This window comes from Galeopterus variegatus, unplaced genomic scaffold, assembly GCF_000696425.1.
Source record: "Galeopterus variegatus unplaced genomic scaffold, G_variegatus-3.0.2 Scaffold1447, whole genome shotgun sequence".
Taxonomy (NCBI): domain Eukaryota; kingdom Metazoa; phylum Chordata; class Mammalia; order Dermoptera; family Cynocephalidae; genus Galeopterus; species Galeopterus variegatus.
Genome location: NW_007727558.1, coordinates 70,568 through 81,751, shown reverse-complemented (window position 1 = coordinate 81,751; position 11,184 = coordinate 70,568). Strand labels below are relative to the sequence as shown.

At 39.8% G+C, this 11,184-nt stretch overlaps 1 protein-coding gene across 1 annotated transcript in view; it reads left to right on the top strand.

Moving 5' to 3' along the window:
- ASXL2 (additional sex combs like transcriptional regulator 2) overlaps nt 1-4,558 on the top strand; it is a 149,379-nt gene extending 144,821 nt beyond the window's left edge. Inside the window, exon 13 of the mRNA XM_008577069.1 lies at nt 2,117-4,558. Within this exon, the coding sequence (XP_008575291.1) occupies nt 2,117-4,558 (2,442 nt within the window). The remainder of the gene's footprint in view (nt 1-2,116) is intronic.
- Nucleotides 4,559-11,184: the final 6,626 nt, after the last annotated feature.

The window sequence follows — 11,184 nt, the reverse complement described above, 5'->3', positions numbered from 1 at the left end:
AAAAAAAAAAAAAAAAAAAAAAAAAAAAAAAAAGAAAGAAACCTTTCTTTAATAAATGTCAATCAGAGCTTATCTCCAGACCTGAGAGCCGAGTTATAATTTAGGTTTTACTGTACATGACACTGAGCAAGACCTATCATTTCTATCCTCATCTGTAAGGAGGCTGGATTATATCATATTCTGTCTACTTTCTGCTAATCCAGAAAGACTCTACACTGAAAACTTAAATCCACTGTGACCAAATTAATATAGTCATGCACCACATAACAATGTTTGGGTCATTGGCACACTGCATATATGACAGTGGTGCCATAAAATTATAATGGAGCTGAAAAGTTCCTATGTAGTCATGTCATAGCCCTCTTAACATTGTAGCATAATGCATTACTCACACAGGAGGAATAAGCTATACCATACAGCCTAGGTGTGTAGTAGGCTATACCATCTAAGTTTGTGTAAGTATACGCTATGATGTTTGCATGTGATGATATCACTGAACTACGCATTTCTCAGAATGTATCCTTGTCATTAACAGCACAGGACTATAATTTTACTTTTTTACTTTCTTCTCCTTTATCATCCCCTCAAAAAAGACTTCACCAGAAGTTGCTTTAGCAACTCTCACATTAGACCTTACCACAAATCCGACTTTCTTAGACAAAACTTAATGTAATTTATAATAAAACTTTTTAATCAAAATTTAAGTAGAAAACAAAATTTGAATTTTATTACAAATGTCATAATTTAGTTACATTTAAAAAGAAAAGAATCTAAGCCGGCCCGGTGGCGCACTGCTACAGTGCGCCACTTGGGAGCGCAGCGGCGCTCCCGCTGAGGGTTCGGATCCCACATACAGACTGGCGGCTCACTGGCTGAGCGAGGTGCGGGCGCAACACCGAGGGTTGCGATCCCGTTGCCGGTCCCGGTCCGGTACGGGCGTGACACTGAGGGTTGCGATCCGTTGCCAGTCACGAAAAAAGACAAAAAGGAAAAAAAAATAAAAAGAAAATAAAAAGAAAAGAATCTAATCCCCCTGCTGTGCCAGGGTATGGCTTTTCACTAAGTTAAATTATGAGTGCCTGGACAACTTTGAATGGTTTTGTACTTAAAGAGAAAGTTTAATATCTCATTTATTCTGCATAATCAGGCAATAGGACTGATTACATAAATAACCGAAATGTATTTTTTTAAGTATTAAAACTTTGTTTTAACTACTTTTAATGATTGTCCTTAGTTGATTTCAACATGTTATTGATGATTTTCAGCCATTATGGTAGATATCATTTATTTTGCTAGGTATGGTATTACTCTCAAGAGTAGTCTTATGTAAGGTTGTTTGTCCCTATATAAAATTCCCCTAAACAACTTACTTATGTTTAATTTTCTAATTTTATCTACTTTTTCCCATTTTCTCCCTGTAGTCCCTTGTAGGTATTAACAATGAACAACAATTGTTTCCTTCTTACTGTCGGCAGCTTCTAAAATACTATGTGCTGAGTAAATAATGCTATATAGGCTTGTTAGAATTGTATATAAAATAGATTTCTTTCAGTGCTATGTAGAAGCTTCTGTAATTTGAGATAATTCAGCCCATATGCTTAACTGTGCGTGTGTGTCTGCAGAGCAGAGAAGAACAAGTATTTTCTCCTGGACCTTTGTAGTAAAGCTAAGAAGTAAAAGACAGTAATGGTGTTGTTCTTTTTTTCTTTCCTTCTTCCCTTCCCTCCCTCCCTCCTTCCTTCCTCTCTTCCTTTTTTCCTTCCTTCCTGTTTCTCCCACATACACATACATTCTAAAAATGCAGATACCATAGAAAAGTGTATGTCTTAAATAATATGCAGTTGTGAGTAGTAGGAGGGAATTGTATTGAGAAAAGAGATGTGGGGATTTAGGGTGGGAGTGGAGGGAGAAAAGTCTTTGACACCAATAGAAAAGGTGGAAGGACCCTAGAGATAAACTTACGTAGGTGTCTCCGTGGTTTGATATTGCAGCCATAGACCTCCATGTTTGTCACACGTGCTGTAGTGTCCATCTACTCTAAAAATGTAGGGATTAACGAAGCGTTGTTATAAATGAAAGCTAAGCTCTATTGTTTTTTTCCCCCTGCTTTTTTCAGATCCCGGTCTCCAGAATCTCCCCCATGCCGTTTCCTGCATCGCAGGTCTCTCCCAGGGCTCGTTTTGCAGTCTCCATCACTAGTCCTAACAGAACAGGAGCCAGAACTCTTGCAGACATCAAAGCAAAAGCCCAGCTGGTCAAAGCACAGAGGGCAGCAGCTGCAGCCGCCGCCGCAGCTGCTGCAGCCGCCTCAGTTGGAGGGACCATTCCAGGACCTGGTCCAGGGGGTGGACAAGGTCCAGGAGAGGGCAGTGAAAGGAAAACTGCTAGAGGAGGGAGTCCAGGCTCAGACAGAGTCAGTGAAACTGGAAAGGGCCCCACACTGGAACTGGCAGGAACTGGAAGCAGGGGAAGTACGAGAGAGCTTTTATCCTGTGGTCCAGAGATTCAGCCCCAATCTGAGACCAAGACCCCAGGCCAGGCACAGCCTCATAGTGTCTCTGGAGCACAACTACAGCAAACCCCCTCAAGGCCTCCAACACCTGCCATCAGTGGAGCATGCACAAGTGTCCCATCACCAGCCCACATAAAGAAACTGAATAATGAAAAACTGAACCCCACAAGGGCAACAGGCACAGTAGCCTCTCTCAGCCACCAACAAGGGCCCAGTAGTTGTAGACAAGAGAAAGCATCTTCTCCAACAGGTCCTGCTCTAATCTCAGGTGCCTCACCTGTTCGTTTTGCAGCTGATGGCATGGTTGAGCCCAAAGCAGGTTGTAGTAAGAATACATCAAACCCTTCAGCCTCAGCAGTGACAAATGCTAGTGCTCCAGTGGATATGACTCCCTCTCCTTTAACATCCTTATTGACAACAGCCACTTTAGAAAAGCTTCCTGTACCCCAGGTCATTGTAACAACAGCACCTACTGGATCAGCTTCATCCTCAAGCACTTTGCCAGCAGCTTCAAGCCTTAAAGCCCAAGGAACTTCTTTAAATATGAATGGACCTATTTCAAGACCAAGCTCTAGTATCCCTGCTAATAATCCTTTAGTTACTCAGCTGCTCCAGGGCAAAGATGTTCCCATGGAACAAATTTTGCCTAAACCTCTCACCAAAGTTGAAATGAAAACTGTTCCACTGACTACAAAAGAGGAAAAGGGGATGGGAGCACTCACAGGTACCAGTACAACAGAAAACAGCACCAGAGAGGAAGTTACTGAGAGACAGTCCCATCCAGCTATACAGCAACTGGGTAAAACCTTGCAAAGTAAGCAGGTCCCCCAGGTTCCAAGACCTCTTCAGCTTTTTTCAGCTAAGGATCTGAGGGACTCTAGCATTGACATACACCAATACCAAGAAGGACTAAGTAAAGCAACCCAAGATCAGATCCTTCAGACTCTCATCCAGAGGGTTCGGAGGCAAAACGTTCTCTCATTTGTTCCGCCCTCCCAGTTCAACTTCACTCACTCAGGTTTCCAGTTAGAAGACATCTCCACAAGCCAGAGGTTCATGCTGGGTTTTGCTGGTAGAAGGACATCCAAGCCTGCAATGGCAGGTCACTACTTACTTAATATTTCCACCTATGGCCGAGGTTCAGAAAGCTTTAGGAGGACCCATTCTGTAAACCCTGAAGACCGTTTTTCTTTAAGTAGCCCCACTGAAGCCTTGAAAATGGGATATACAGACTGTAAAAATACAACAGGAGATAGCAGCAGCAGCAGAGAAGACGATACTGATGAGGAAAGCACTGGTGATGAGCAAGAATCTGTCATGGTGAAGGAGGAGCCTCAGGCTTCCCAGGGTTCTGGCAAGTGTGACACAGGTTTGGGACCCCACAGCAGGGAAACCCTATCCACCAATGATTGTTTAGCTAATAAGAATGTGAAGGCCGAGACAGCAGTGAATGAGCAAACCACTTTAAGTAAGGAGAATTACCTGTTCACTAGAGGCCAAACATTTGATGAAAAGACCTTAGCCAGAGATTTTATTCAGGCAGCACAGAAGCAAATGGCTCATGCAGTGAGAAGTAAGACAATGCGTAGCAGCCCTGAGCTTTTCAATTCTACTGTTCTTCCTCTACCTGCAGACAGTCCCACCCATCAGCCTCTGCTCCTTCCACCATTGCAAACCCCAAAGTTGTATGGAAGCCCCACACAGATAGGGCCAAGCTACAGAGGCATGATCAATGTTGCCACCTCATCTGACATGGACCATAACTCTGCTGTACCAGGTAGCCAGGTATCTAGCAATGTAGGTGATGTCATGTCCTTTTCAGTGACTGTCACAACCATCCCTGCTAGCCAAGCTATGAATTCCAGCAGCCATGGACAGACCATTCCTGTTCAAGCCTTTCCTGAAGAGAACAGCATAGAGGACACACCTTCGAAATGTTATTGTCGATTGAAAGCCATGATCATGTGCAAAGGGTGTGGAGCTTTCTGCCATGATGATTGCATTGGCCCCTCCAAACTGTGTGTTTCCTGCCTTGTCGTTAGGTAATGAGACTAGAAAGAGACATATTGTAAAGGAGTGTGGAGCTTTCTGCCATGATGATTGCATTGGCCCCTCCAAACTGTGTGTTTCCTGCCTTGTTGTTAGGTAATGAGACTAGAAAGAGACATATTGTAAAGGAGGGGGAAGGGAAGTGTTGACAAGATGTGCTTTTTTGCGTCCTTTTTGGAATCACAGAAATAAGTAGGTTTCATTTGTCTTAAGAGACAAATGTTACTTAATCAGGAAAACAGTACAAATCTTTTACATTTTAGAGGAAGAACACCTTGTATAGTAAATCTTAAGTCAAGCAAGACTGTGGATTTGTGACAAGTTTGCACTTACAAAATCATGTAAATAGGTCACATTTTGTTTAACATTATTTTCCCAACTGTTTAGGTAATAATGTATTACTTTGAATTCAGATTTATGTTTCAGCTGTGGATTTGTGACAAGTTTGCACTTACAAAATCATGTAAATAGGTCACATTTTGTTTAACGTTATTTTCCCAACTGTTTAGGTAATAATGTATTACTTTGAATTCAGATTTATGTTTCAGTTCCTGTGACTCTGAGAAAAGTTTAATGCCAAGCATGGTGAAAGGAAGCTGTTTCCCTTCTGACCTTTCCTAAGAGGCTAGGAAAAGGAAGGAGTGAAGGAATGGTCCAAAGAAATAACCATTTACACTGATTATGTCTTGACAGTCTGGCTATAGATTATTCATAGATTACTCAGCATTTGCAGGATTTGGATTTAGGGTTTACTCAGTTCCTTTACCTTAAGTGGAACACAGGTAGTGTTTCCGACTCCGAATGCTCTGACTTGGTTCTTGGCATCCATAAACCAGTACTATTGCCAAGCACTCTGCTTGAAGTTTGTGGATCCCTGCTGTTCCCTAATTTCATTCCCTAGCCTTGAGACAGTGAATGTGATCTGTGAAGGTTGGTGTACTAGTATAAAACAAACAGAAAAGTGTTGTGATGGGGTGATTTGAACTTTGTCTTTTTAGGTAAGGGGAATGTAACTGCAGAGACTGTTAAACTGAACCTAAAGAACTTTGGAAAACAATTTTAACACTAGAAACAAGGTAGTCTCTCTTTTCCTCTTCTCTCCCAACCCAGTATCTAATGTTGTATATAGTCAGCTGTTGTCACAGGTAGAAGAGCTCATTAATGCTACATTTGCTCATTCTGTTCAACCTGTTTTGACCTCCCAGGTGTCTGGGGAGGAGGGAGTAATTTTATCTCATCTTGCTTTAAACACAAGTGTGTGCACACACGCATATGCAGTATAAAACACTTCCTGCTTTAGAAAATGTGTCCCCTGTTTTGGATTACGGCTGTCTATACACTAGACATTTCTAATGTAAAGGGGCTTCAGTGAATGGCTAAGGGAACATCTGGAAAGGAAGAAAAATTAGCTCCAGTGTTCTGTTGTTTGTTTTTGCTTATTTTTCTTTTTTTGTTTTTTACATTTTTCTGTAGTGACTAAAGAATTTTTGAGTACATAACATTTAGGTCATGGTTCAAGAACATTAAAATAAACCTGTAATTTGCCAGAACTTGGTATTAAATTGGAGATTGTCAGTTTGCATCATTTGCATATCGATTTCAAACCTCCTAATTTGAAATGTGTAAATATTAGTGCCACCTAGTACAGTTGTATTTGTACTTGAAGTATTCAGGATGTGATATTTCCAAAATGCAGGACAGTTTAAACTTGTTAGTTAAGTCACATTCCAGATTAGGAGAAAGTAGGCAGTAATAATCTGTGTTTTGTCCCTGTTCTGCTCTCCATCCCTGCCCACCCCACCCCCTGCATCATACACTTCTTTTAATGCTTTCCCACGGTCCCTGCTCCAAACCCTATAAACTCACTTCACTATTTTTCATTTTTCTTCATTGGTTTTTTTGTGCCCAAGGCAAACATAGGATTAATACCTATTCCAGTTTCAGCCAAAACAATAGGATATCCTTCTATCTTCCCTTTTCTTCCAGCACATGCATAGCTAAGAGGTAAGATGACTGCAGGGATCCAGGCATAAGGCATAAGTTCTCAAGTCAAGAACCAGTAGGAAACAGAAACCATAGTTTTGCAACCAAACTTTCAGTATCCTGGGTAATCTGAGAGGGGGTTAAGAAGATTTATTGCTGGGTGAGCAACTCTTTGTGCCCAGCCTCTTCACTCCCTACCTCAGAGCCAGGGCTGAGTGTGGTCTGTGTGCTGGAAGAGGTTGAGTGTTTCAGAATTGACCCCATGCTAAATGTCAGTCACCAATTTGGATTGATGAAAGTGATTTTTCTGCTTTTTTCCTTTCCTTTCAGAGAGGCTTTCTTCCATGGTTCTATTAATCTAAGGATAAACAGACTATACCAGGAAGGAGGAAAGGCATCAGGGATTTTCAAGTCTACTTAGAGAGCAAACCATATTGTGCCTCTTCATCTAGACCCAGGCTCTTGCAGATAGGTCCTAAGCATTGCTATTCACCAGATTTTTTTAACAAATAATACTCAGCTAAATATTTGCATTTAGGAATACTCCTAAAACAGAAATTGCCAGCTATGTGCATTGCCTCAATCTTGATCAGATGAGAGAACAATTAGATTCTTTTAGATTGGTAGTAAGTTAAATACCAATCCATTTATTTGTTTCAAAACAATGAGTGGAAAGCCATTCCTCTTACAAATTGAACAGAAAAAATAACAATAATAAAAAAATTTACTATCTGACCCTTTAGAAAATGAAGCAATAGAAACAAGAAAACCTTTAAATTATTAGATTATTGTACTCTAGTACCTTCAAAGCAATTTGCATCTTAGTTTTTGAGTTGTTTTACCTTTCAGTCTGAAATGTTTTAATAACTGCTAAGCTTATTCTTAGAGTATTATGTGGCACTATTTCCAGTGACTAGTCAGGCATTGTGCCTGATGCATATGCCTCCAGTGTACCCTAGCCTTCAGACATCCTCCACTGCAGGTCACCTCGGGGAGATAGCATTAATAATATCATCTCAGTCTTATTTATAAATATTCTAAGTTGTATAATAGAGAAAGCTCCCTGAATCTAAGAATTTTAAAGCCAAATAACCTGGAGTTGTTTGCCCTACTTCTGTTCCTTAACCCCTGTGCTCAAAATACTGAAGCTGTCTATAGTATCTCATGTAATATTTTAAAGAATAAAAGCTGGCCATTGGAAATTTTTCTTGTGGTGGGGGGAGCATACTTAACATGAATTGAGAAGGCGCACAGATGTAGATGTTTTAGAGCTTGTCTCAGATTTAAATAAGTAGCCAAAGGAAGATCTTATTGCTTTCGAGGTGAAGGTGCAAAGTCACACATATTAATGACCTTACAGTTACCATTCTAATTGCTTATTGTTGCCTTTCTCCACTTTAAAGAATCTTAAAGAACTCTTTGGTGAAATGATTTGTTATGAGGAGTGTTTTCTCTGGTCATTACACTGCTATTTATTTCTAGAACTCCCTGTCAGTGAGCAGTGCCAGGGTTGTTTTTCTCTTTGACCTACAGGCTTCCCATCACAGCAAGGAGAGAAACATCTCCCCATTGCATTACAACAATGTGCTAAGTAAAAACCTTGGCCAAGGACAGTTTTCAGCTCAATTTTTAGAATAGTCCAAAGAGACTTTGAGAAACATGATGATAGGCAGGGACCTTTCCTACCATGTTTCAGTACCTACATACCTATTGAAAGAGAACAATAGGTAAAACATTTCCTAAAGTTGAAGCAATAGCTTCATAGATTCTTGGTTACTTTATTTTTTTTAATGCTTTACATTTGATACAACTATTAAAGATCAATTTTAAAAATAGCTTTCCAGTAATATATTTTAAGTAATATATATTTTAATATCTATGTAAAAAGTGACAGTGGAAAACTGAATTTCTCATATATGGTATGTTTAATGTAGGACCTCACTGTTAAGGCACAAATTATTTCAAAGGAAGTTACTCTAAAGACACTCAGATTATTTCCAAAAAATGCAATAAGGGGAATAGTTTTGGGTTTATTTTTTGTTTTAAAAGAAAGTTGACTTATTTACCACAAGCTATTTTTCCCTTCTGGCTATAAGGTTTGTATAGATTGGTTTGGAAAATTCTGAAATTTTGTGTCTTTTGCCTTTTTAAAGGAATTGTTAACATTGGAATTGAGGGTATGTACAGAGAAGTTGGTGTCAACACCATTTAAAAAGTCATATTTTTTCACAAATATAGAAAAAATCATTTTACATAAGAATTTTAAGTATTTGCAATAAATATATGTATATAGATTGTATGTATTCATATATTCTTATTTTTCATTTTATTATTAAGTAAAAGGTAATTAAAAGTGAAAATTAAAACCTTGGAGTTTTTGGTGAATCTTGAGATCTGCCGTATGTCTTGAGAGTGGCATGGGTAAGTGCCCCTCAGTTGTTGCCTTATAATACTTACGGGAAGTTTACCACGGATTGTATGGAAGAGAGTAAAATGAGGAATTTGGTGATAAATCAGGGTAGTGTATTTCTTTCAGAACTTAAGTAAAAATATTATTAAAGTCTCCTAACCTGTCTGTCTCCATATGTTCCCCCTTGATATGCTGTCTCCCAATTACCAAATGTTACTGGAAAAGTGAAGAAACACGGTGAAGTCTCTCTCTTTTTTTAAATATGTCATTGTTTGCTTCAAAAACAAAGAATGGTAAGAAAATATCTCAAGGGAAAAAGATTTTCCTTTCTCCACAGTGGTAATAATTAATTAGCAGACATTCACTGCCACCACCTTCCAGGCCCTAAGGTTTTGTGAAGAAATAACTCTTAGAAGATAATAGAAAACTTTTTTTTTTTCTGTTTGCCGATTTGTCTTTGAGAAGGAGTTTCATAGCCAGTCATGTCCTCTGATTGACTGATCTGGAGAGGTCGAAGAGTTGGGAGAACTGTGAAGAGAAATATCTGTGCCTTGATTAGATTCTGTTTCATCATTTGACACGTAAATTTTGAACTCCCTAGTGTCAGGAAGGGCATTTGTAGAAATAAAGACTGAGCCAGATGTTAGCAGAGGTTAATTGTCTTCAGTCCTATACCTAGATTGCTGTCTAATCCAAGAGAATTCATTTTGTGGCTGTAAAGTAAATCCTTGGTTTTAGGATATGATGGGGGAGCAGAATGAGAGATATTTACATGGTCTTTGAAAATAAAGATTTATAGCCCATTCTTTAAAAATGAAGTATAGATTAATTGATGACCTGAAAGAAAAATTGGTACGGTCAGATTTTCAAGAACATATATTGACCCATAAAACTGACTTCTTATTGTAGTTCACTAGTTAGTTCTCCCCATAATTGCTTGGCTGTGGTTATTTTCACTGAGGAAAAAAATAAGCATATTTTGGAAATTAAAATAAGGACACATAATAATACTTTTTAAAAGGCATTATTTTTCAAAAATTGAGATTTTAAGCATCTGGGTTGTGCAAAGACATTGGAGTTGGGGATGGTTAAGCCATCCAAGAGAGCACACTCTAGATCTTAGCTGAAAATATACTATTTCTAAAGGAAAATTTTTAAGTCTCAGGGAGTATCTGCATCCTCATAATTCCCATATACAGTGGATGAAATGAAGGTGAAATATTTAAATGTCTGTAAACTAGTCTATGGTCATTTACAAAGATTTTTTTTTCCTTTTTGTCTTTTTTCATGACCGGTAACAGGATTGCAACCCTCAGTGTCGCGCCCGTACCGCGACCAGCAACAGGATCGCAACCCTTGGTGTCGCGCCCACACCGCGCTCAACCAGTGAGCAGACCGGTCTCTATACGGGATCCAAACCCTCGGTGGGAGTGCCACCACGCTCCCAAGCGCCACACTCTACCGAGTGCGCCACCGGGCCGGCCCTCATTTACAAAGATTGACTCCCCATTTCTAATGCATATTTATTGTTATTTCTAGTGCTTCCTACCTCATGGGAAGTAAAATTCATATTCAGGTGGTGACATGGGTGCCTAAAGATATAGTTGGTCTGCAGGTGAGTGACAGCAATATGCCAGAACACAGGACAGCTTCAGCTTGGATCCCCAACTACCCTTTATTTACTTCAGAGTCTTAGAAACCTGTGTTCATTGCTTTTAACACTACTTGACTTGTGTCTTCAGATGTCAGAGGTTTTGCATAATGTTTCTAACTTTTTACAGGGGTACTTCAAAAAGTTTGTGGAAAAATAGAATTAGGTAATATGAATCTTTCCATGATCTTTTTGAAGACTTCTTGTGTGTACAAATCATGTTGTTCACTAATTCAAATATTTATGGAGCACCTACTATGTGCAAAGCACTACAAGAATAAGCAAAAACAGTCATGTAAATTATAAAAAGGTCTTCCTAGGGCCGGCCCGGTGGCGCACTGGATAAGTGCGCCGCTTGGGAAGCGCGGCGGCGCTCCCGCCCGAGGGTTCGGATCCCACATACAGACCAGTTCCCGCTCACTGGCTGAGCGAGGCGCGGGAGCAGCGTCGAGGGTTGCAATCCCGTTGCTGGTCCCCGGTCCGGTGCGGGGGCAACACTGAGGGTTGCGATCCGTTGCCGGACACGGAAAAAGACAAAAAGACAAAAAAAAAAAAAAGGTCTTCCTAAAGCAGTAATCA